This window comes from Ascaphus truei, chromosome 2 (genome assembly GCF_040206685.1).
Source record: "Ascaphus truei isolate aAscTru1 chromosome 2, aAscTru1.hap1, whole genome shotgun sequence".
Taxonomy (NCBI): Eukaryota; Metazoa; Chordata; class Amphibia; order Anura; family Ascaphidae; genus Ascaphus; species Ascaphus truei.
In genome coordinates, this window is record NC_134484.1 from 98,438,743 (window position 1) to 98,466,327 (window position 27,585).

A 27,585-nucleotide genomic window follows, 5' to 3' on the forward strand; every position below is an offset into this window, starting at 1 on the left:
ATGGTGTTTAGCGAAGAAGATAAGCACGTTATAAAGTGCTTGAGACAGAGCAAGAATTATGGTCCAAAACTCTTACATAAAATGTTTCCTGATAAAGGACGGTCGCCAGGAGGACTGAAAAACTAATTCGTAAAACAGGAGACGGAGCAGCTGGAACAACGCATTATCGATTATGCAATGAGACTACGGCGTTCTCGTCTTCCGGTGTGTGCGTTTCAACAGGAGGAGGACAGTTTGAACATACACTTTGAACTCAAACTGTATAGTAATCTTAGTGTTTCAGATAGATTACACCAATTTAACAGATTAACGCGCTACAAAGGAAAAATGCCTATCTCACGTTTAATAAATATGAACCCATTGCAGTGTATCTGGTACTTGTTGACATAATACTGTACATTGACATCAATTGTATTGTAGTGTATGTCTTTATTTATATAGCGCCATTAATGTACATAGCGCTTCACAGTAGTAATACATGTGGTAATCAAATAAATAACAGATCATGGGAATAAGTGCTTTAGACATAAAAGTAACACTAAGGAAGAGGAGTCCCTGCCCCGATCAGTTTATCGTCTACATTGTGCTTCTTATACACAATCTACATATCCAACCTACAATTGTGCACATTGTCATGTGGATTGAGCAAGAAATATGTAAGATGAAAAATGAAAGGGGTCCCTTAATTCCTTAATGGTGTATATTTGTAGGGAAAACATGTGTATTTGAGCCCTTCTCACTGAACCGCTTCAACACCAAATAAATGTACTGTAATTCTGATATTTTTAATAATTCTGCAAACAGAACATACAACCCACAGATGAAGAGGGCGGATTCCGTGATCATTGCTACAGTACAGTACAGTACATACAAAATACACAACTAATTAAACTAATCACTTCCCTCACTGGTCACCCCCCACAGTGGTGCCTACTTGCTCCTGTGATCTGTAGGGACCCACGCTGTCCTACTATAGCAGGAAGCAACATGTTGTCTCGAGTCACCTCTGTCTCTGGATAATTACCTCATCACACAGCTGGGTTCCTCTCCTTTATTTTTACTATTATTATTTTTTTTTATAATATGATAGCTCAAATCACCTCTAGTGATCTGTTACGCTGTGCTCACCACAAACTAGACGAGACCCCTTTGCTGAGATGGGAATAGGCAAACACCAGCCACAGACACGGGGGCCCCCGTCCGGAATGTAGAATGGTCTTGCTGGACGAGTCTAGGACAGGAGAGATCAGAATGAACGTATACTTGCCGGGTCCAATGCAGGAGAGGTCCTGAGCGTGGGAGGTACTATTGCCAAGGTCAGACTGGAGAAGAGCGGATTGTCAAAGTTCAAAGCCAGGGTCAGGATTGGAGAGATGCGGATCGTCAAAGTTCAAAGCCAGGGTCAGGGTAGGAGAGGTGCGGAGAGCCAGGGGAAGCCGAGATCAGTATTCCAGAGAGCAAAGGGTCCAAGGGCAGGCTGGGTCGGTACACGAGAGATCAGAACTAGGTACAAGGTAACAGGACGGGAACGAGGCAGGTTAAGCAGAGGCAAACACAGGGTAATGTGAGTCTATGCTCAGCCAAAGTGCCAGTGGCACAGCTGAGCATAAGTAGCAGGCACTGACCAATCCCCCAGGGGATGGAGCGGGGGCGTGACCTCTGCACAGTCCAGTGATAGGCTGGATTTAAGAAAGGCAACTGAAAGAGATGGAGCTAATGAGCTCTTCTTGACCCGTCGCTCGGGTGTGTCGCGCGTTGATGACACGCCGTGCGTCCAGACTCCAATCCCGCAATGTGGGGTCTGCGCCTGCGCACCGCGCCAGCGGGGGTCAACGCTCTTGCGGGGAGAACTCTGCGCGTGCGGGAAGAGGCGCGTGAGGGAGACCGGCAACGCGGAGGGCCGACAACGAGTGTCGGAGCGGGCCGCAGGTAAGTGCGGACGCGCGGGACATGCGCGGGGACGCGCGTGGGTTCGCACGGCCCGCAAGTCCTTACATGATCTGAGTTATTAATGCTCTGTACAATATTTAGGAGTCCTGAGGAGCAAATGCAGCAGGTTGAGGCAAAATGAAAGCCTCTGGCTGCAGCAAGGACGTAAAGATAAAGCATCTGGAAATATTTTAAGATCATTTTCACTTACAGTACATAAACTCCAAAATATATTAGGCAGCCGTATGTCTTCTAATTGTTCTCAGTTATATACAGTACTTACTTGCAAAAGTGGAATGGAAACTTTGCTTCCATTCAGAAAATAATTAAAAACTTTCCTTTTTAAACAAAGCCTGGCAAAGAGACCCTAATAGCATAGTTGCCAGCTGCTCCCCCTCATGGTCCTGCCCTGTGTTGATCCTCCTTGCCTTTCCCCTATATTTTTCAGTAGGTTTCGGTTGTAGGTTTGGAATGGGTGCCCTCCCTAGGCTCCAACACGAGTGGGTGTATTTTTATATGTGTAACACATATTTCCCCCCCTGGGGGATTCTGCTGCTACATGGAGTGTGCTGGTGCATACCTGCGGGGTCACAGTAGATCTGAGTCTCCCACATGGTGGTAGGGGATGTTAGAACAGACTTCTGGGATAACAACTGATTCATACTCACGGTGACAGTGCCTCCATCTCTTACAGGCCCCAGGGATGAGGAGAGCAATCCCTGCAGGAGAGTTTCTTTTGCCTTCCCCTGATAGACTGCAGTCTCAGGCAGGAAGGTATAGTAACATAGGAACACTTTATTTCACACTGTAGACTTCACAGCATACACAGCAACAAGCAGGTATTCGGGCCTTCACCCTCAGGATGTATCCCTGGACATTCATTCCAGGCCTAGGGCACCTGAAGCAGTCCTAGCTCTTCTCTTACTCCCTGGTTGGGTTAGAGGAACAGTCTCCCACTGCACTCCCCTAAGGGAAGGAGTACAAACTAGCAGAGCCCTGCACAGTTGTTGGGGTAGACCAGCCTCTCTCAAGGGTAGAGGCAACACTGCATAACTTTGGTAATGCAGCCCCTTAAGTACAGGAAAAGCAGGAAGTAGGTCTGAGTCCCTGATTAGACAGACGGCCTAGTTGCACCGCCTCCCCTGTGACTCACTGAAGCTGCAGGGGGTGGGGAAAACCCATGATTAGTCCTGGCAGGCCTGCTCTTACTAGGACTTACTGCCAGGAGAAGGGCAGACTGGTAGCCAGAAACCAGGCCTGGCTACATATGTATTGGGGGAGGGGGATGTATTTTTATATGTACTGTATGGTGGGGGGGTGAGGGGGTGTATTTTTACATGTATGGGGGGGGGGGTAGGGTGTATTTTGATATGTATTGGGGGGGTATTTTTATATGTATGGGGGGTATTGTTTTATATGTATGGAGGGTTTATTTTGATATGTATGGGAGGGTGTATTTTTATGTGTATTGGGGGGTGCATTTTTATATGTATGGGGGTGTATTTTTGCACCATTTCATAAAACATACTTACTTGTGCCATTGCACCTATGGGTTATCAGCTGTAATTTGATATAGTCTACTCATATGTGACTAAGAAACCGGTGCTGTCTGTGTATACGGCGCGAGACTTATAGCACCACTTTCCTCCCCCTCTACTATAATTTCTCCCTTATTTCTATTTCTATTTCTAATCATGTTGTGCCTCTGTCGGGTGAGACATAACTCCCTGACATGTGTGAGTCAGACGAATCATATACTCAGTATACTCACCTGTTCATGTACATTTATGCACGTCACTTTTTTTTATACACAATGTTTAGCACAATCTGTACTTTTTTTTGCAAGTTTCTTTCTATTTCTACTTAAACATGTACGTTGCGGTTGAAGCATACTTGCACCATGTTGACTGGAATTTGGGGGCATTCCTCATATATATATACATAATTTTACTCTAATTGTATAATTATTTTGCATCCAATGCAGATAGACATAGTTACAAGAGTATGCTGCACAGTGTGGTGTGTGTTTTCTTTGTCTGGTAGCTATGGCTACCGTTGTTTTATTATCTCTGTTCACTTTACTGACACTATACGGCCCATTTCCTGCATCTTGCAGCTTAGGCTTTATTGGAGGTTTTTGGCGCCGTTTTCTGAAGACGCGCCCATAGAGGGTATATAAGACATGCACTGTCACTGACACTTTATCTTGACAAAGGTACGCAAGCGGACCAAAACGTTGATCCTTGTGCAATGCATTTATAACCTTTGGAAGACCAGTGGAGTGCCTCTATTTATATAATAGTAATAATTATGACATTTTATGTGATAATGCTAGTATATGTTGTACTGTATGAAGTACAATAAATACGCAATAAATTCCAGAAAGGCTGTATCATTATTTGTTTAGGATCGTGGTGCCACAGTGAGATAAAGTGAATTCCCCAAGGTCACACACGGCTGATCTCTCATTTCAAACGCCTGTGGCTAAAGCTTCCACATTTCTGCAAAGCTCAGTTAGAACAGGTTTATGTGAATCAGCAATATACTACAGATATAGCAGTGTAGGAGCCTCTCAATTTTTTTTTTATCTTTCATACCTTATTTAAAAGAAAGCTTAGTTTAGATGATCGGCACAAGATTTTTTATCTTGCTTACATTTGATCTTGATCTATTTGTGCTTCTGTATAGACTTTTGCCAAGCAGGACTGTCCAGGCTAAACGGACATTTGATAGCTGTGTGTGCCTTTTTTTGTAGGTTGTGGTATGCCTCTACTTCTCTTGCTGAGACAAGATAAGATCTAGCTTATGCGTGAAAAAGATCATATTGACTCCTTTATTATATAGAGGTCCTTAGAGCATTGGAGAAGCCTTTCAGCTTGGAAAGGGGAATTAACTCTTTGGGGTATATAAAATCAAGACAAAAATAGTGCAATTCTGCAGCAACATATCTACACCAGCGGTGCGCAAACTTGGGGGGGTGCAAGATTTTTTTTGGGGGGGCGCGGGCAGTTGCAGATGTCCCGCACTCTCCCCCAGGCTTTTAAATTAAATGCCGGGGGACCACGCGAGGCCTCTGCAACCTCTACTTACCGAGGTTTAACCGGCTCCAGGTCATGTTACCGGGGCAACCGTGACATCACATGACCTGCCACAGGGTCATTTGATGTCACAGTTGCCACGGTAACGTGACATCAAATTACGCCACGGGTCATGGGATGTCACACGACCCCGTTGCACGAGGTAAGGAGAAGGGGGGCGCAGCAAGGAGGAGAGCAGGAATGCAAAAAAAGTTTGCGCACCCCTGATCTACACCATACAGTACTTTATTGTATATAATAAAGATCGAAATCCCACTGGGTAAAGATTGTCACTTCCAGTCATAATGAACTAGAGGCTCTATGTATCGATACCCTCCCTCCCCAACCCCTCCTTTTTTCTTAATTTATTTCTACTTTGTATACAGTATGTAAAGCATGTTGCAATTTGCTTTCTTACCTAAGTAGGCAATCGTTTGGTGCTCCTGTTATAAATCTGTAAAAAATCTGATTGTGTGCCTAACAAAATGGCTGCCTTCTAACTTTGTGCTGCAGTCTGTGAGTTGCTGCAGCTGCATTGTAACATTATATTACTAGGTGTAACACATTATTGTTACGGCTTCCAGAGAAATAGACAGTCTGCTGTTTGGAACACAGCGACGGATCTGTTTGTGATACTATGTTGCCAAAGGGCAGAGCTGAAAAGGGGTGTGTGTTTCAAAAGGAAGTGGATATGACTTTCTAAAAGGTTGCTGAAGCAACCAAAGGATAATCAGTACATTAAAAAAAATCATTAGAAATGCCATTAGGAGTTAAAAAAACAATGCGGACAGTATGATCTAATACCACAGAACTGATTTCTTAAAAAAAAAAAACATATGATGGTTCCCGTTTTGCTGATTTAAGTAATACAATGCACATTTTTAAAAATCTAACGTACGTTCCAATTAACGCACATGCGTTCCAGCCGCATAACAAATGTGCCATACCTAAACGAGATGTGTTCTGCCGTGTAGTGGCTCAGGGGCTTACAACACTTTGCCCAAAATGTTAAACTAAAAGACCATTTTATTCAAAAGATATCTATACATCTATATTTAGGCACTGTACCGTGTATAAGTTTAATTGGATGTGCACTGAGCTCTGTCTGTGTTTCATGTTATGTCTCTGGGTTTAAATATATATTGCCATGCTCAGTAGCACTCCTCTGTGAAACTTATATGCTTATATGTATGTTGTGGTTATATTGGGGGTTCAATATGAGCTTGTAGGTGTTCTGTATGTTTTACAATTCTTGTTCAGCTGGTCTTAGCTGATTGGAGAGTGGCTTCTCCTACCTAGTTTGAAGCTCACCCACACCCACTTTTAAATGGTTAAAAGCTCACTCCATTGCATCCCCCACTCTCAGGGGATCTTGATTGTTTACAGTTTGATTGTGACAAATCTAATACAGAGTGCTTTTCCTGGTAATGTACAGGTTAATAAGAGCTTCAATCAGACTTAGAACTTTGCAACTAATTTTGACAGATTTATTATAAATCATTCTTCCTGGTAATGCACAGGTTATTAAGAATTTATATTAGTGTTAGGTACCCTTGAGATGTGGTCTGCTGTGTAGTGGCTCAGGGGCTTACAACAATTTGGCCAAAATGTTAAACTAAAAGACCATTTAATTCAAAAGATATCTATACATATATATTTAGGCACTGTACCATGTATAAGTTTCATTGGATGTGCACTGAGCTCTGTCTGTGTTTCATGTTCTGTCTCTGGTTTTAAATATATATTGCCATGCTCAGTAGCACTCCTCTGTGACACTTATATGCTTATATATATGTTGTGGTTATATTGGGGGTTGAATACTGTATGAGCTTGTAGGTGTTCTGTATGTTTTACCTAAACGTAACACCCAGGTGAACAGTCAAATTCAAACAAATACACATTTCAGCCATATCAGCATGACTCTACAGGTGTGAACATGGCTGAGCAGGCTTCCACTGCTGCTGCTTCTGATGATAATGCTGATGTTGATGCTGTTGATACTGCTGCCGGGGATGCTGCTGCTGCTTCTGCTACTGCTGAGGATCCTGCTGCTGCTGCTGCTGCTTCTGCTACTGCTGAGGATCCTGCTGCTGCTGCTGCTGCTGATAATGATGATGCTGCTGGTAGAATAAGGAGAATTAAGTTCACGGATGCTGGATTGGAGATCCTGATCAATGGGGTAGTGGATCACCATTCCAAACTACTAGGGGAACTGTGCCCCAAAACTAGTAGAGCGGAGAAAAACCACATTCGGGCCAATATCCTCAGCAGGATAAATGCCCTGGGGAATAGTCTGCACTGTGGACATGTTAAAGAAATGGTGGGCAGACAGTAAGAGGAAATGCAAAAAAAACTGGCTTACCATGCTGCCCACAAGGTTCACAGGAGGGAAATCCCAACCCCAACTTACTCTCTCCACGTGTGAGACACGGATGATGGAAGTGATCTCGCCTTTCTAGGTCATAGGCCTGCTATCACTGTTGGACACAGGGGATCTTCCCTGGTGGCCACTAGTTCAAGTAGTTTATAGCCCAGGAGAAACCTGGTAAGTAAAATCAGACATCATACACTGTATATAAATATAATGTATACATTTAAAATTATACACTACCTTTTATATCACACTTTTGAGTATTATATGCAAGTCATTCACACATACATGGGCTGGGTAGTTCTCACAATAAGCTATATGTGACATGCTTCATTAAAGATCTGATATTCTTCATGTATAGTACCTTACATATGCCTTACATATTCCATTCATAACTATAAAGTAATCAGTTGTATATTTTATCCCCATAAGAATGTTAACTATTCCATATGACAGCACATGACTAAACTGTTGACTAGGCTTACAGTATGGTAAATAATATTTATATAACCACATGAATACACTTTTATTCAAGGCATCTTAACATGTAAAGATGTATGTTTATTCACACAATTGTAATCATTTTGTTCACACACACATATATATATATATATATACACACACACACACACACACACACACACACACACACACACACACACACGTCAATACAAGGAGCTTTCAAATGAACTATTCATCCCAAGGAACCGTACAAATGACACAGGGTCATCCATTAAGGTTGAAGGAATGTGGATTTCACCAGCAACAAGGCAAATAGTTCTTTACAGTAAGGGCAGTAAAAATGTGAAATTCATTACCCGTGGAGACTGTGATGGCAGATACAATAGATATCTTCAAAACAAAGGTAGTGATACGATGATATACCAAATGAGGAAACATGGGAAGGATGTTGATTTGAGACATTAGATAATGTTTCGCTGTGGTCTTTTGTTTGCCTTCCTCTGGATCAATATAGTGTTAATACAAATATACAATATGTGTCTTGTCTGAATTTAACATAGGTTAACTCGATGGACATATGCCTTTCTTCAACTTCATCTACTATGTAACTGTAACCCCTCTTTACCTGGCTCAAAAACAGTGTCACATCAAAGTGTATTTATTTATGTGCAGGTGCTCTGTGTCTCTCATTCCTTCTCAGGGTGCTGGCATCTGGGCTGGCTGGTGATGTAAGTGGTTGGTGAAATAAAAGGCGCCAGGAACGTTATTTAGACAAAAGGGTTTTCTTTTATGTTACATCTTGGATATCATACACTCTTCTTCCATGGGTGCTCAGGCAGCTTCCCAGGGATGCACATGGCTTGTCACCCTTCCATACATTTTGGGTGGATAATTGGCAATCCCTTGCAATATTGAGCATGAGGCTTTCCAGCCACCTACAGGAGTCTGTGCACAGGTGCACCTTCTATCAACACTCCTATCTTCCTACCATCCTGCACATAATGCTCAAAGAACTAGATTGGTCATCACTAGAGTCTAGGCGCAAAGTTCACCTTTCCTGTCTCACCCTCAAATACTTTCTGGGCAAGCTACCCAGCTACCTGAACAAGCTCCTCACCCCTACCACATGCAGCACCAATCACCTGAGATCAGACTCCAAAAGACTATTCATGGTCCCAAGGCTCAACAAAGTATCCGGACGTTCCTCCTTCTCCTTCCGTGCACCCCAAAACTGACTAACTTGCTACATTTGTTCCATCGGCGTGGGGACATTGTTTCCAACGGCTCCAAACGGGTGAGGTGGGGGTATTCAGGCCCGCACATACCATCGGCATACCAATTGGGACACCCTTTCCGTTTATTTACTCAGTATTTGGTTCTTTATCAAGTGCTTATTTTTCACTGACTGCCTGGCATATTTGTAGCACCACCAGGGGATCATCCCCATTTTTCTTTACAGTAAGGGCAGTAAAAATGTGAAATTCATTACCCGTGGAGACTGTGATGGCAGATACAATAGATATCTTCAAAAAAAAGGTAGTGATACGATGATATACCAAATGAGGAAACATGGGAAGGATGTTGATTTGAGACATTAGATAATGTTTCGCTGTGGTCTTTTGTTTGCCTTCCTCTGGATCAATATAGTGTTAATACAAATATACGATATGTGTCTTGTCTGAATTTAACATAGGTTAACTCGATGGACATATGCCTTTCTTCAACTTCATCTACTATGTAACTGTAACCCCTCTTTACCTGGCTCAAAAACAGTGTCACATCAAAGTGTATTTATTTATGTGCAGGTGCTCTGTGTCTCTCATTCCTTCTCAGGGTGCTGGCATCTGGGCTGGCTGGTGATGTAAGTGGTTGGTGAAATAAAAGGCGCCAGGAACGTTATTTAGACAAAAGGGTTTTCTTTTATGTTACATCTTGGATATCATACACTCTTCTTCCATGGGTGCTCAGGCAGCTTCCCAGGGATGCACATGGCTTGTCACCCTTCCATACATTTTGGGTGGATAATTGGCAATCCCTTGCAATATTGAACATGAGGCTTTCCAGCCACCTACAGGAGTCTGTGCACAGGTGCACCTTCTATCAACACTCCTATCTTCCTACCATCCTGCACATAATGCTCAAAGAACTAGATTGGTCATCACTAGAGTCTAGGCGCAAAGTTCACCTTTCCTGTCTCACCCTCAAATACTTTCTGGGCAAGCTACCCAGCTACCTGAACAAGCTCCTCACCCCTACCACATGCAGCACCAATCACCTGAGATCAGACTCCAAAAGACTATTCATGGTCCCAAGGCTCAACAAAGTATCCGGACGTTCCTCCTTCTCCTTCCGTGCACCCCAAAACTGACTAACTTGCAACATTTATCTAGGGGCCTTACTAGGATTAACCATCTAACTCCCTGTTAACCATTTTAAGTGAAAATAGTAATTCCAAAGGTGGGTTATATAACTATGTAACTATATTTACGGTAGTACTAAATTTCTGAAGGAGCATTAAGCAGACAGTCATCTCTGGAGCTGAAACCTCATTGCAGGAACCTCCTGTTGAAGAGGAGGAAGCAGTTATCCTAACCCCGTGGAGGTTCCAGAAGAGGAGTATATAGCTCCAGATTCCTCCCTTTTGCACCACCAGCTCCATCACCTGCACCATCAAGAGCTCTCTCAGCTACTGCAGATGGGTCACATGAGCACTATGTCCAGGCCATCCTGCAGACTCAGGGCCAGCTGGGAATTTTGCGGGGCACAGTGCGTGAGACTTTTGCGGGGCCTCTTACCTTGTCTGTTGGGGCATCATTGTGCCATGTGACATCATATTGTTATGACAACGTGACACCATGTGACATCACGGCACTATAACGAGACACCACAGGAGGAGATGCCACCAGACAAGGTAAGAGGCACTTACAGAGACCCCGACAATCAGTTTAATTGTTGTGGGGAAGCGCGGGGAGCCTCGGTAAGCACGTGGCTCAGTGCAGTGGCACCAATGGAACCTCCATGAAGTCGGCCCTGCATTGCCAGAAGAAAATAGAATTAAAGATTCATTTACAAAGGTTATCCTCTTGATTTTCATACTGCACACAGACTTTAAGGGGTAAAATTGGCCTGTACTACAGTAGGAATAAAACATAAATTACAGTTTTTTTTAAAATGTTGGAGCCTTGATGTTATCTGCCAGTTTTTCTATGGGTTGCATTGCATAACATAACCTACCTGTTTGGTATAGACACAGAAGGAGGGTACAATCTGCGTTTCTGATTTTCAACCTGAAGATGTCTGAGGGCGGTGTTTGGCCATATAACCCAGTGGTGAATGCTTGATCTATGGTATTAAATGATGTATATCTATTCCATGTATTACCTTCTCTTCTTTACACTTGATACTTTCTTTTGCAAGGATACATTTGGAATGAGAGACACCTCAATGTGTGTCTGTGTGTAGGTGAAGCACATTGGGGAGATGCCTGGAGGAGAAAACATGTTTGTATAGTAGTAAACATCCCAACTATTATTCCAGTAAAGTTTTTTTTATATCAGTTTATACTACTCATCCACTCTCATCGAGTCCCCAGGCACTCATCCTAACTTCCACTGCAGCCTCTCCAATAACCACCAGTTGCCACAGATTCTCATCCATTCAGATTTCCCAAAACACTAATTCAGATGTACCGGTAGCAAAACGTACTGTCCCCAGCGCTGCGGACGAACAAAGGAAAGTCCTTGTTTCTGGGGACAGTGTCTGCCGTGATCGCGCTGCATTGGGTCCGTGCTTCTGAATTGTTATTCCTTCGGTGCTGCGACCACCGCAGTTGCAGCCACGACACCAAAGACATTAAATCCGGTACATTCTCCATTCTGTACAAAAACACCCATGCCAACAAACAGATTATCTGTGGGTTGTTTGGTTATACTGTATACGGTTTGCCAGAAGTCCCATATATACGGGATTGTCCCTTATTTCATTGACTTGTCCTGCTGCTCGAGAAAGGTCTGTCGGGAAGCATAATTGTCCTGTATTTTAGTGACTTCATGTGAAATGCCTGAACTTAAAATTACTGTAATGAAATCAGTCATAAAAATGTAGGGACCCACCCCTATAGGCGTTACTTTTTTCCCCACCGCTACTTGTTAATTCAGTGCGCGTCCTTTCCCCGAAAGCGCATAGATGATAAAAAAAGAACATATCAGAAAAGTGGGAGACACCATTACGCTCGAAGCATTGGTTGCAAATCATTCATCACTTATTATGACATCTTACTTTCTTACTGGATTTCGGCATCCCATATTATAAAAACATAAATGTGGCAACTCTGTACTGTATCATAAATTAGAAGGTTACCATCCTCCAAAAAACAAACCCAGATTTCACATTTGAGTAAGCTTCCGCAATATACTGTGGCATTTCTAAACTTCATACTTTCCTATGGCTACGCTTATAGTGCCGGAGACGCGACGGTGACGTCAGGCTACGGTCACTGGAAAAATCAAATTGAGATGACTTCCAGCGATCGCGACCAAACTGTCGCGTCGCGCTTACTATAAGTGCACGCGATGGCTGCAATGTATTTGTTTTGACGCGACGTTGCGTCGCCGGCACTATAAGCGCAGGATTAAGGTGGCGTTCGAGTGTGACCTTTTATGCATAAGAAACATTACCAAATGCACATCCCTTACTTTTAAAATGATCTGTTGATTAATAGCCTACAGTGTAGAAGTCAGAATAATTTTTCCCTTTAATAACAAAATAGAGACAAATGGGGAGATTATCTTTTTGCCTCTTTGTTTCAACACTGTCCCTCATTCCCTTTAGATTGTAACCTCACACGAGCAGGTCCCTCATTACCTCTTTGTATCTGTTTGTGCCTGTTTGTTCTTATTTGTATTTGTATGTAACTTTGTTCGTCATTATCAAATCTCCGTACCCCCATTGTACCGCGCTGCAGAATATGTTGGCTTCACAAATAATGGATAGTAATAATATTTCATCTAAGGACACAAGTTTGGGTTTTACTTTGGCACAGTACTATATATATCAAAAACAGCTCTCTTTTAAACTATGAAAGATGCTTTTCGAAATGCACGCTTTATACAGCATGTATAAAATATAATAGATGAAATATATAAATAAGGAATAATTATAATGAATTGTACACTTTTATGCAGCGAGAAAAGTAGACAAGGAATTTAAAGCGATGTGTGTTGGTAATGTTTCCTTTTGTCTTGGGACTAAATCCATGACATCCTTTACACCAGGGGAGCGCAAACTTTTTGTGCTGCGCCCCCCTGTCACTCTGCCCCCGGCTCTCGCGCCCCCCTGCCTACCTTCATTCGCGTCAGATGACGTCACACGCCCACGCAGCGTCAAGTCACATGGTGCCGCGGCGTCTATTGATGCCGCGTTGCCATGGCGACGCAACACAGACGGCTGAATCCCGGTAAGTAAACAGTTGCAGGGGCCTCACGCGATCCCCCGGCATTTAATTTAAATGCCTGGGGGAAGAGCGCGGGGCCTCTGCAACTGCCCGCGCCCCCCCAGCACAATCTCCCGCCCCCCCTGGGGGTCGCGCCCCCCACTTTGTGCACCGCTGCTTTACACAACACTCCTTACTTCGGGCTCCTGCCTCCCGATATATGCAACATTGAGACAAAAAAATCGAATTGAAGTATAAAAAAAAAAAGAATTTGTATTTGTTTACTGTTGTTCAAAGTTTAGTAAATACATCGTTCCGGGAGAAGTGCCCATTCATTGTCGTTTGTGATGCCTTTTAGCAGACCAACATTAGTATAGTGTACAGAGCTTCTGAGATTTCATAGACCTCTTCTTTAACACTATAATAGCTCTGTACACTACACCAGTTTTTTTCAATGGGTTCCTAGGACCCCTTGTTTTCCCAAGCCTCCTTAAAGGGTTCCATGCAATTTTCAGGACACTTGAAATTTGTACCAAATACAGAAGAATTTACAATTAATCTGATCTCAGACGCGCTATTAGAGAGGGTTGGGGTTCCTTACTATGCATCTGACCTCAGACGCGCTATTAGAGAGGGTTGGGGATCCTTACAATGCATCTGGTCTCAGGCATGCTATTAGAGAGGGTTGAAGTTCCTTACAATACATCTGATCTCAGACGGGCTATTAGAGAGGATTGGGGTTCCTTACAATGCATCTGATCTCAGACGCGCTATTAGAGAGAGTTGGGGATCCTTACAATGCATCTGATCTCAGACGCGCTATTAGAGAGGGCTGGGGTTCTGCAGAATTTCACAATATAATTATAGGGTTCCTTAAGGTAGGAAACCACTGCACTATATTTTCATTCATAAAGAGCTCTCATGTTGGTCCCCTAAACTATCACAACCTACAAGAAACATTTATTGTTTTTTGTTTTTTTTATCTTTGAAGCATATTGTATGGAAGTTGTGTAGAAAAGGGAGAGCAAGGAGATACACTGTTGCCACTTTAGTGATGTAATTTATGACACAGGAAGTTCTGATTATCATGTAATTTAATATAATTTTCAATGCTCTATATATGACAGGAAATTACATTGTAACTAAATTATCTATCATCACAGATGTCTTTAACACTTGTGATAGATCAATGTTAAAAAAACAGCCATCAAAAAGTTGGTAGACTAATGCAAAAAAAATAAAAAATAGACTAAACCCTTTAATTTCAGTATCAAATACTCCATAACTCTCTCCCAGTAACCACCAGATTAATGGTACCCGTATCATGGCACTCAGAGGAATCTGATGAACGCGTGTGTATCACTTGTGATAGTCTAACTTGAAACCTTGAGTGAAATTAATTATCCAATATTTGTAAAAAAAAACAAAAAACTTTACAATATCTTCACACGTTTTACATAATTATGGTCAAGTATATTTGCCATTTATATATTTATACCTGACATCACTAAGAACAGGAAGTATCTTAATTAATGTTACTATGTTATGATAAAAATGAGTTATGTGCCTGATATCTGTGAGGTTTTATAACTCGTATTTGAAGCTATCTAACCTAGAAGAGTATCTACCCCATTAACACCTATGGGTGCGTGCAAGTCATCAAACTGATCTTCTTTATCAGCTTAATATATGCAGCTAGGTATGGATAGTTACTGAACAAAAATAATGCTTTTCTTTAATAGTTTGATTGCAACTTAAGCTATGAACCCATAAAGTTTTATGACACAGATTTACTGTACATTGCCAGAAGAAAGCAGAATGAAAGATTATTTTAGAAAGGTTAACCTTTTTTAAATATTTTAAAAGCAATATTGCACACAGACATTAAATTCTATATACTCGGAATCTGCCGTTTGGCCTGTTTAAACATGAAAATCTCTATTAAGTTCAATGGGGATTTACCGCATACATGGCTTTATAGCGACAGCCACCAATTGTTGTGCCCCAAATTCCTAAGGAAGCGAGAGGTGCAAAGAACCCTTGATTCACTGATGCTAGAGGATTTGGGTATTAAATTGATTTCAAAACCCTTGTTGTGAGAAGACACACACAGGGCCACCTACCGCTTTTCCTGGGCCAGGACTAAGGTTTTCACTGTGTTTATCGCCCCCCCCCATGTCGGTGGCCCTGCAAGACTCCCCCTCTCTCACACCCCCATCACTCGCCTCCCTCTCAACCTCTCTCCCACGCCCCCACCTCTCTCTCTCATGCCCCCACCCCATCCCTCCTGCTGTCCCACACACCCACCTCTCTACCTCACACCTCTCCCTGCCATGCCCCCACCTCTCTCCCACGCCCCCACCTCTCTCACACGTCCCCACCTCTCTCCCACGCCCCCACCTCTCTCTCCCACGCCCCCACCTCTCTCTCCCATGCCCCCACCTCTCTCCCACGCCCCCACCTCTCTCTCCCACGCCCCCACCTCTCTCTCCCATGCCCCCACCTCTCTCTCCCATGCCCCCACCTCTCTCTCCCACGCCCCCACCTCTCTCTCCCATGCCCCCACCTCTCTCCCCCACCCCATGTTCCCCCATCCCCACCCTCTCCCCCACCCCACTCCCACTGCTTTTCCCCACCCCACACCCCCAAATCTCTCCCACACCCCCACCTCTCTCCCCCATACTGTGTTTGTAAATTGTAGTACATTTATTCATTCATTTTGATGTTTTTAAAGCAAAGACACCCCTCAATTTTTTTTAAACCAATGTGAACTGGGGGGTTTCCCAGAACTGATCTGTAGTCCCCTGTCATCTGGGTACTCCCCGGCTCACGACATAATTGTCTTTTTTTGTGTGCCCGTTTTGACATGAAACAACTATAAATATGATTGCCAGGATTACAAATATGGTGTCAGGGTCACCAATAGAAAGATGCAGTCATCTCCCAATGATGTTGCAGGTTTGTGTTCACTGCTGGAATGGGACCTGACCCCGTGGCCAGTTTGAGTCTTCAAGTTTACCTGGTGGAAGACTGGGTTGTCGTTCCTGAATCTAGGTGACTGTAGGAGACATGTAGAGATATAAACAGAGACGTCGTTAAGGGAAAAGAAACGTTAGCTTTTATTTAGCCTGAGGCTTTAAACAGTACAGCTTCATGTCAGCATGCAAAAACAAATTAAACAGGCCTATCCCTGTGTAAGGGCTAACTCACACTTCCCAGTCCATACCTGCAGGGCTGGGAGACTAGACCTCTTATCAACCTCTGATCCCAAAGTTCAAAGAGGTACCTGTAAGCCGGAGGCTCTTTATATAAGTCTCCAGGTCTGGGTTTGTGTCGTGATCCTCTGGTGGTCTCCAGAGACTGCGGCGCCCTGGAATAGAGGGTCTGGTTCCTTGGGATCTCTCTTTGTCAGCACACGCCTCCTCTGTGCTAGAGAGATGCACGCAGTTTGTGCAGCACAATTTTATACCTGCCTGATGAGCCAGGTGGAGACACTGTAATTGACTCTAGTTGCAATTAACCAGTTCCCTGCTGGACTCATTCGTTACAGACAGGCTGTATGTGTGCTGCCCTTTTAAACCAGGGAAAGGGCCTGTCACAGTGACCAGAGATGAGCTGCAGGGGAAACACCCCGATTCAGGTAGGCTGAAAACAAATACTGCACAGAGGCAGAACTACTACTGAACACAATTCAGGGTGACAAGATATTGGCAATGCAGTTTATATTTGTATTCTTTTTTATTTCCATGCATTATTTTGATGATTCCTTGGACACCCTGATTCATATGCCAATTGTGGGGACTACAATTATACATTAGTTGCTTTCCTTCAAGGGCTTCGTAACACAGGGACAATAAGAGCATCTAAGTGCTTAATGAAGCCCTTGAATGCGTAGGAGCATTTATTTAGGGAAGGTGGAATCATATGTTGGAGCTACTTACAGATGATTGGTTTGAGAAGATACGGTATTATTTGCAAGGACATCTTTTCCTCATTTAACAGTCATGTGATTTTAGTCAAGTTGCTGAGTGTGTGGGATTTTCTTTAAGCTGCCAAAGTGATGCTATTTCCAGTAAATTCTCACTGGAGTTATAATACATTGATGGTCTAAAGTGTAGTAGAAAACCCTCTGTACTCTAATAATTAAATAAATCACTAGCACTTTTCTGGAAATTGCTGATAGCAGATTTCCTTATGGTTGAATATTTTAAATCTACAGTATTACATATTTTAAATACAACAGTGAGAAAAAGTTGGTGAACCCCAATGATAATTATGGAAATTCCATTGTTTTTTCATGATAACTTTCTTGAATAAAAACCAGTCTTTTCTAAATAATATCCAATAGGGTTTATAGTAACCGATTCCATGTCATGTGAAACAGAATGATGTATGAATTAAACAAACAATGAGTAAATAAGAGTCAGGTTATGTGCAACATTTTTGTGAAACCCTGGTTTTATCATATAAATTAAAGGGGGTAATTAGAATCAGGTTTTTAAATAATTAGGTAGATCTTCAGGTGTGAGTTTGGGATCCTATATTAAGATCAGAAACTTTGTGAGTTTGGTCTTCACCATACAGATATGTGGAAACACGTCATGCCACAATACAAATAAATCTCTGAGGACTATCAGAAAATCAGTTATTGATGCTAATCAGTCTAGAAAGGGTTACAAAACAATTTGTGGGCTCCACCAATCCACTGTTAGACAAATGGAGAAAGTTCAAGACCACAGTCACTCTATCCAAGAGCGGTCATCCTACCAAAATCTCTACAAGAACAAACTGGCAAATCATCCAGGAAGTCATAAAGAAACCAAGAGTAACATGCAAGGATCTGCAGGCCATTCGCCTTGGCTAATGTGAGTGTTCATGACTCAATTATCAGAAAAGACTGAACAAGATTGGTGTTCATTGAAGGATAGTCAGGAGGAAACCAATGCTCTCTAAAAATAACATTGCTGCCCGTCTGAAGTTCGCTAAACAGCACATAGATGATCCACGAGTCTTCTGGAACAATGTTCTCTGGACAGACCAGTCGAAGGTAGAACATTTTAGCCTCAATAATTTTTTTTTATGTTTGGCGAAAACCAAACAGTGCGTTCGAACAGAAGAACCGCATCCCAACCATCAAGCATGGTAGTGGGTGTGATGGTTTGGGGCTGCTTTGCTGCCTCAGGACTTGGACAGCTTGCCATCATTGACACAACCATGACTTCTGCATTGTATCAGAAGATTCTAGAGGAGAATGTCAGCCCATCCGTCCGTGAGCTGAAGCTGAAGCAAAAGTGGGTCATGCAGCAAGACAATGATCCTACACATACAAGCTGATCTATAGAAGATTAGCTGCAGAAGAAGAAATTCTGTGTATTAGAATGTCCTAGCCAAAGTACGGACCTAAACCCCATCGACATGTTGTTGCTGAGACCTGAAGTGAGCTGTCCATGCAAGGAAGCCCTCAAAATGTCACTGAGTTGAAGCAGTTCTGTAAGGAGGAATGGGCCAGAATGCCTCAAAACCGATGTCAGAGACTGACCAGCAGTTACAAGAAATGTTTAGTTGAAGTAATTACTGCTCAAAAGGCTGCCTCAGGTACTGAATGTAAAGGTTCACATACTTTTTCACACATGGATATTGAATGTTGTATCATTTGTGGATAAATAAATGTTGAAAAAGTATCATTTTTGTGTCATTGGGTTGATCAGGTTATCTGTATCTATTATTAGGACTAATGACATTTTAGGTTTGAAATATGTGAAAATCCTAAGGGGTTCACACTTTTTCTCACCACTGTATCTTAAAAACGCTTGCCATTGGTTTTCTTGGACATAGGATGTTGATCCAGGAAATGGGGAAATAAAAAGAAAAGATACAATAGTGTAATACGTTCTATCACAATCCAGATGTGTGTTAATCTCCAGAATTTGAACTCACAATATAATTCTCTGAGTTTTATGCTTGTACCGCAGGAAATGCGTGAACTCTCTGATTAATCTGCCAGGTCTATTGCTTTGCCATGGTCTGTATTATATAGAAGGGATCAAAAAAGGAACATTGCACAGTATGTCTGTTCTTTAAGGTGAGATGATGAGCAAATAGAGTCACTTTTTTCCAATTAATAAGCAGATGTAAAATGAGACCGTACTGGAGCACAAGGTCTTACAGCAGATCTCCAAAACATTCTGTCCCCATACAAACAGTGTACATGGGCATATATTCACATATATAAGATATGTGGTTGTGGAAAATTTAAAGAAATAGAAAATGTGTTTTCTATTAGCTTCTCTGTTCACTAACATATGCCTGTTCAAGTTTAAGTCCTGTTAGTCCCAATCAAAAATGCGGTAGCAACAATCTAAATAGTCTAACTTTGCATGTTCCATATCAGCACTCAACATATAACAATATGATCTGTGCACACTATTTTGGGTGTATACAGAATGCTTCCAGCATGGTTTCCTAGGCTACATGTTACAGTGATCGTATTAATAGAAACACATTGAAGAAATACTGAAACTTTATAATGTTATTTAATAAGCAATACATTATAGAGTTTACAATGTATTATGTGTTTTTGGTCCCAATGGCAGTGCAGAGGTTAACATTTTGAAAGCAGAATCCCCAGACCAGACCCCTTGATATTTTTACAGCGTTGGAACCAGGGGGTCCCTGGAGCTGAATCACATTTTAGCTTGGGGGGGGGGGGGGGGGTGAGGAGTTGTCCCCGGTTTCCGAGAGACACACTGACAAATGCACCCCTGATACTTCCTGGTTTCTAAACATTCACTGTTTAACACGGGCCAATAGGCAGCAGCAAAGGGGGACATCGTAGCTTCCAATTGACCCGTGCCAGACAAGAGATTAGGAATGCACTACTTCCTTGTCAGTACAAGAAGCCGGGGAGCTGCTGCTTTATTTAATTGTTTCATTGAGATAATTAATATATTCATAAGGCTAGATAAATATGTTCTATTTCTAATAACCTACTAACTAATTAAGTACCCCTATCTCTAATCTTAACATTATACATCATTATTTTCTTTTTAAAGCCATGTCTGTTAATGTTAGGCATATAGGAATAAAGAGAGCAGTCAAAGATGTAGATAATCACACCTCACAATGGGTTGTGTGCAGCCCAAAACTTTGCTCATTATGGCCCATATTCACTAATGGGTAACAAGCTTTATCACAGCTGAAAAGGGAGTTTAGGCATCCTAAAGCTTAGCACCCTTTAGTGAACCTGTGCCTATGTCCTGACCTTCTTATGAATAAATCCGCACTGCAGAATTGTACAGCATGTAGAAGTTAAGTGTTGCTTTTTTGCGATGTTGTGAGGTTTTGTTCGACAGTCTACACCAGGGGTGCGCAAACTGGGAGGTGCGAGATTTTTTGGAGGGCGCGGAGCTTACAGAGGCCCCGCGCTGTTCCCCAAAGCATTTAAATTAAATGCCGGGGGAGCATGTGCGAGGCCACTTTAACTCACTTACCTGGTCTCCGGTGGCTCCTGGGGTCACATAACGCTGCGTTGCCATAGCAACGTGACGTCACATGACGTCGTGATGCCAGAATGTCGGAGACAAGGTAAGGAGGGGGGGTGCGAGCAGGTGGGGAGAGCAGGCAGGGGTGCTCAGGGGAAAAAGTTTGCACTCCCCTGGTCTACATCACATTCTTGTTGACGCACCCTCCCTATCCTTATTATAACAAAAAATGGTATGTTTGATAGTCCCAATGAGTTGTCCTGTCTTGATTTTTTAAAATTATAAAACAACATCATTTATCATGTACTTCATGTTATTTTACTTCATCTATGACCATTACGTTTGTTTCTATAGTTTGTCTTCCTTTTGCATTTCCACAGCAATCATGTACGTCATGGGAGCACTCGGCCCTGCTGCAGGATATTTGTTAGGAGGAGTCCTTATTGGTTTTTATGTAGATCCCCGAACCATTGTCCACATTGAGCAGAACGATCCTCGTTTCATTGGGAACTGGTAAGAACAGATTTGTTTTTTATTTTTAAATACACACTTCACTACTGCTATTTTCATTCATTCTTGACGATGAATTCCTAGACTGTACTTTACAATAACAAAAAGAACGATTCCTGCGCTCCTACCAATTAGGCTAAAATAAAATAGTCATCTCATGAATAAGGGTTATTGTGTTAAACCCCTTTGGCCAAAGCGTTATAAGCCTGCAGCCACGTCAAGGCATAACCACATTTTGCAGGTGCCTACACTGACTGTATGTAATTATTGTCCCGTGGATTAGTGAAAAATGTGAGAAAGTCCTGAAGGGGTTAAATAAAGCATATGCTTTTGTGAGTAGTGCAATTAAAAGCTGGCCAAAGCCTGTCTCATAGTTACCTTACTGAAGAGGTAAACTGTGGGTGCACAAATTACCTGGTGTGAATATAATAAAACTTACACATATTTCTTTCTGTCAGCCTTAGGCTGCGGCCACGTTGCCGCTGAGCGCGCATGGCACGTTTACTTCACTGAATGTTAATATGTACGGCCACGTGCACGCAGCACACACACACACACACACACACACACACACACTACACACAGAAATAGCCCCAATCCTGCCAATGACATGCCCCCGTCCACACCCCCTACTCACGCTTGTAATAAATGATGCAGGACAGCCTATGCTCATGCTTGGAGAATGGGTGAAGTCACCGCTCTCAAGCATGAGCACTCTCAGAGGCAGCATGGCCGCAGCCTTATGCATTCTCCTACTCTTCAATGGAGGGTGATGTGCAGACTGACACTGGGGTGTATTATACCTGCACTAATTGGAAAATTGGTAGGGGCTCCGTAACTGCTATGTAAAGCAGATGATCCAATAAACAAAACCCTATGACGTTTCAGAGATACTATATTAAAATGCCCTTATGGAGTATGCAGCAAGGAAAAGGATTGGCCTAATATTTGTGAGAGACTGTACATATTACCGCGCTCCTCCCTATAGATGTTTGCTGCTGGTAAAAAGTTAGGCCTTACATACAGTATAGAAAAACAAAAAGAACAATTCCTGCACTCCTACCAATCTTTTTACCAGCAGCAAACTTCTATAGGGAGGAGCGCGGTAATATGTACTGTACTTTACTTTACAACGTATGGATCTCAATGAAAAATAAGAAGTCAATAGATAATAACAAACCATACACAGTACAAGTTAATGGGATAAACGGGATTACAAGTAACGCACATTAAGAAAAACAGTAACGGACGACGTTTGGCCTAAGTTGTGCTGAAGCAGTTTTGTGGTATTGGAACTTAGTAACAGGTATAGCAAGAAGATCCAGCTAAACAGCGGGGACAAAAGGTGCACAGCCTCTGAAATAGAACAAAAGGGCTAAATATCTCTGCTGGTTATACACAGATTTATTGCATGAACAAGATGTGCGTGGCAGTACAACAGTACAAATGCTAACGCATTTCGCGTACTACGGCGCTTTGTCAAAAATCTCCGGTGTGACTCTGTAGCACTGAGTTTTGACCATGGGTTCTCTCTACTAGTATGCAACTAAGTACTTGGGTCCAGATTCACTAAAGGGCAGTAACATATTTACTTTCACACACAATCCCTGCAAGTTCAGAATACAAACCCACCACACTATATAGATATATAGTGTGGTGGGTTTGTATTCTGAACTTGCAGGGATTGTGTGTGAAAGTAAATATGTTACTGCCCTTTAGTGAATCTGGACCCAAGTACTTAGTTGCATACTAGTAGAGAGAACCCATGGTCTAAACTCAGTGCTACAGAGTTCAGTATATATAGTCAATATATATTCACTATATATATATATAGTGTGGTGGGTTTGTATTCTGAACTTGTGGTGGGTTTGTATTCTGAACTAGTGCAGAATAAATGAGTTCTTCAATATTAGGTGATACCTTTTTTATTGGACTAACAATTTATGTCATAGGACAAGCTTTCGAGAGTTATCCTCTCTTCTTCAGATCAAGCTGAATATATAATGCTTTATATATATATATATATATATATATATATATATATTTGTGCCATAAGGTGTGCTAGTGGCGAGCATATTTACTTTATTTACTTTAGCAATATTTGCCATATTTGCTAACGACAAGGAAATACGGCCATTTTATGATCAACACCTTAGCCACCTTCCCTTGCAGTCCGCCGAAAAGATGACCTTGTGGGGACTGAGCAAAGACGATTACCTCATCGACGGAATAGTGGCGGTCAAGTTAGACATCCTCCAGCTGAACACTAACAAGTCGCATCCCATGTTGGTGGAAGCTCTGGTCTGCCCTGAGGCTCGAGAACACCCAAGAGCCCCCATCATACTGGGCACCAATGCAGACATAGTACGGTCAGTGATTCGCTCCTTTCTGAAAGAAGCTGGTGAACTACCGTTGGATTCCTTGGACATAGCCCCTGGTCTACGGGAAGAATGTTATCGTGTGGCGTATGAAGAAGAGTATGGCGATATCTCTAATCTAGAGCCAGGGCTACTGAAGATTCCGCCAGGGGGAGTACAGTGTGTGACTGCCCTGATCGCGTTCCCTCAACGGTATAAACAGGATCGATATTTTTCGCTAGAAACCCTTCCCGAAGCTGAACTCCATTGGGGATATCGTATGATACCTGAAGTACGAGAGTGGTCATCTAGAATTCCTAGGAAGATTGAAGTGACCATACAGAACATGTCGCTCCATACGGTGTCACTGGAACGAGGGCAATGGTTGGGTAGAGTGTACACGGTGGATCCTGTAGACGCTACAGCAACTGTCTATGCCGACTGTGTGAGGAAGGAGAATGAGGACCTCCAATTTGATTTTGGAGAGTCTCCCCTGGAAGAGGAATGGAAAGAGAGGCTAAGTGATCAGTTGAGAGAGAGACGAGGAGTGTTTTCTACGAGCGATATGGATGTGGGATGCAGTAGAAGCGCTCAGCACACCATCCGCCTAAATGATGAGACTCCGTTCAGAGAAAGGTCTCGACGTATAGCACCTCGAGATGTAGATGATGTGCGTGGTGTCCTGCACGAAATGGAAGCCTCCGGCATAGTGATTGACACTCGAAGCCCTTATGCCTCACCGATTGTGGTGGTCCATAAGAAGAATGGGTCTGTACGCTTGTGTGTGGACTACAGAACTCTGAATAAACGTACGGTGCCGGACCAATACACATTACCACGCATAGAAGAGATCCTCAGTGCCTTGTCAGGAAGTCAATGGTTTAGCGTGTTGGACCTTCGGTCGGGGTATTACCAAGTAACTATGAGCCCAGCTGATCAGGAAAAGACGGCGTTTGTCTGTCCGTTGGGTTTCTATCAATTCACCCGGATGCCCCAAGGTATCTGTGGCGCCCCCGCTACTTTTCAACGGCTTATGGAGAAGACGATTGGCGACATGTGTCCTCGTGAATGTCTGGTATACTTGGATGACATAATTGTGTTCGGGGCCACCCTTGAAGAACACGAGACACGACTGATGAAGGTATTGGATCGATTGGGTCAAGAAGGATTGCAACTCTCTCTAGACAAGTGTCGGTTCTGTCGAACTTCGGTCACTTATGTGGGCCATATTGTATCGGCAGATGGAGTGGCCACTGACCCGGCCAAAGTAGAAGCGGTGGTGAATTGACCGAAACCCGAGAATGTAATGGAACTGAGGTCCCTTCTCGGGTTTTGTGGGTACTATCGGCGATTTGTAGAGGGATATTCAAAGCAAGCGGCCGTGCTAAACGACTTGCTGAAAGTATATCCAGAAAAATCCAGCCAGAAGAAGAATACCCCCAAAAACACCCTTTGGGGACCGGTGGACACTAGCCTGTGAAGAAGCGTTTACCGGGCTTAAAACGTGCTGTTCCTTTAAACAGGCTACTGCCTGGTTTATTCAGTCCCAGGCACTGAGACTGCCACATGGAATACAAAATAATACATAAGCAAACCAAACCCTGCTCGCCTGAGCAATAACTTAACTTAAGGTTTTCCCTGACTGGGGTTGGAAGGGCTTATCCACTTCCAACAACAAAAATAAGTAACTTTGCAGTTTTAGAAAAAAGGAACAGAATGATTTAACCTGTTTGGTGAGAGGCGTTTCCCCTCTCTGCTTCCAGCAGCCTTCCTGCCTCTAGGCTCTTGGGGAGAGGGCAGAGGAACCAGGAAATCAGCCTTAAATACCTGATTTCAAACTAGCAGGACAGGTGACAGAGATCAGGCAGCAGACAAACTCTGGTCTGAATCCCTCATCCCTCAGTTCCAGCACTTGCCAAACTGTTGGATGGAGTGCATGCATTCTTAGGCTGCACTTTTCAGCCTAAACATGATAGAAACTGTTCAGTATCCTGGGAGACCTATATATGGAATTTATTACCATACCCTGGTTTCTGTCACAATAGTAACAGTACACTCTAAAATTGACCCTTAAGGTCCATAGTAAAATGGAACATCAGATACAGTAAATAATGCAAAAAACAATAGATATATAGTAAAATCTAATAGATAATAAAAATTTCATAGTATTCCAATGCACTCCCCCATATATAGTTATATAATAAATACAAAACAACAACAGAAATTATATGACTGTCTATACTAATAAAGATACTAAATAAAGGATTCTCTTGTGTGTTCTTTTACTCCGGATATGATATGCAAATAAGAAACAGGTATATCAATCATCAGTCAATCAATACCCTATTTCCTCGATTCTAAGACACCATCGATTCTAAGATGCACCCTTGATTTAATAAAAAAATAGGGGGGAAAAACACTATATTTAATGTGCAGAATTTTTTTCTGGGGGGGAGAGAGGGAGAGACAGGAAGGGGGGAGAGAGAAAGGGGGGAGAGAGAGTGGAGAGAGAGAGAGAGAGAGAGAGAGAGAGAGAGAGTGGGGGGAGAGAGAGAGAGATGGGGAGAGAGAGAGAGAGAGGGGGGCTAGAGAGAGAGAGAGAGGGGAGAGAGGGGAATCGGGGAGAGACAGGAGCAGGGGGGAGAGAGAGGGGCAGGGGGGAGAGAGAGGAGCAGGGGGGAGAGAGAGGAGCAGGGGGAGGGAGAGGAGCAGGGGGGAGAGAGGAGCAGGGGGGAGAGAGGAGCAGGGGAAGGAGAGGGGGGAGCATGAGAGGGGGATAGGAGGGAAGGGGGAGAGTGATTGTAGGGAAGGGGGGAGAGGGATAGGAGGGAAGGGGGAGAGGGATAGGAGGGAAGGGGGGAGAGGGATAGGAGGGAAGGGGGAGAGAATGGAAAGTCACACACACAGATACACACACACACAGATACACACACACACACAGATACACACACACACACAGAAATACACACACAAACACACACACACAGCTCCTTCAGCACGTGCAGCTCACACAGAGATTTGACAGGGGGGAGGAGGGGGGCTGGGCAATGTGAAGACAGATCCGTCCGTCCTGAACTCTCTGCACCTCATGGAGGAGGAGGGGGGCTGTGATCTCTCTGCACGGAGGAGGAGGGGGGCCGTGATCTCTCTGCATGGAAGAGGGGGGGGGGGCCATGATCTCTCTGCACGGAGGAGGAGGAGGGGGGTCGTGATCTCTCTGCACGGAGGAAAGGGGGGGGGGGGTCGTGATCTCTCTGCATGGAGGGGAGGGGGGGGGGCAGAAGACCCGGCATATCTCTCTGCACGAGGGGGAGGAGGGGGGCCGTGATTGCAGCCATGTTTGCTGCAAACAGAAAATCCGTCCGCATCTCCAGCAGCGCCCCCTAGCTGTTTTTTTCTTCAGTACATCGATTGTAAGACGTAGTCCTATTTCAGCCACGTGAAAAGGGGGGGAAAAAAAGTGCGTCTTACAATCGAGGAAAAATGGTGGTTGATAATTAATAGAATTAATAAAAAATAATAAATAAAAGACCCTCTAAGTTACCATCACCAGTGATATCAATAAATAGTGGGTCATTTGGGTATTTCTAATGTAAATATATAAAAATTACAAATATAAAAAAAGTACATACTGTGAGAGGAAAGGTGGTAAAATTGTAGAGGGGAGGTATATACCTCCTGCTTTGGCAAACTATACCTGCCCCTACTAAGGGTTACAGATCCAGGGTAGGTAGCATATCACCTAACCTTAATTAACAGAGTGTAAGAAAGGCAAGGCTGGATCAGTTCTCCCCTCTTCCTTATTCCAGCTATGGCTAAGGCCCCGCTCCCTCAGTCAGCGCGCCCGCACTGCAGACAGGCGGGGCGCTGACAGACACAGACCGCGATATGCGGTCTGTAGGGAGCGGGAGCCGGAGCGGGAGGGGGGCGGGAGGGGGGGGCGTGGTTTGAGCGGAGGGACCCGCAA

The 27,585-nt window shown here is 43.4% G+C and overlaps 1 protein-coding gene across 1 annotated transcript in view; it reads left to right on the forward strand.

Annotated features, from left to right (window-relative positions):
• Positions 1-27,585, forward strand: part of SLCO5A1 (solute carrier organic anion transporter family member 5A1) — a 173,390-nt gene that overhangs the window by 38,794 nt on the left and 107,011 nt on the right. Inside the window, exon 3 of the mRNA XM_075583730.1 lies at positions 21,132-21,264. Within this exon, the coding sequence (XP_075439845.1) occupies positions 21,132-21,264 (133 nt within the window). The remainder of the gene's footprint in view (positions 1-21,131; positions 21,265-27,585) is intronic.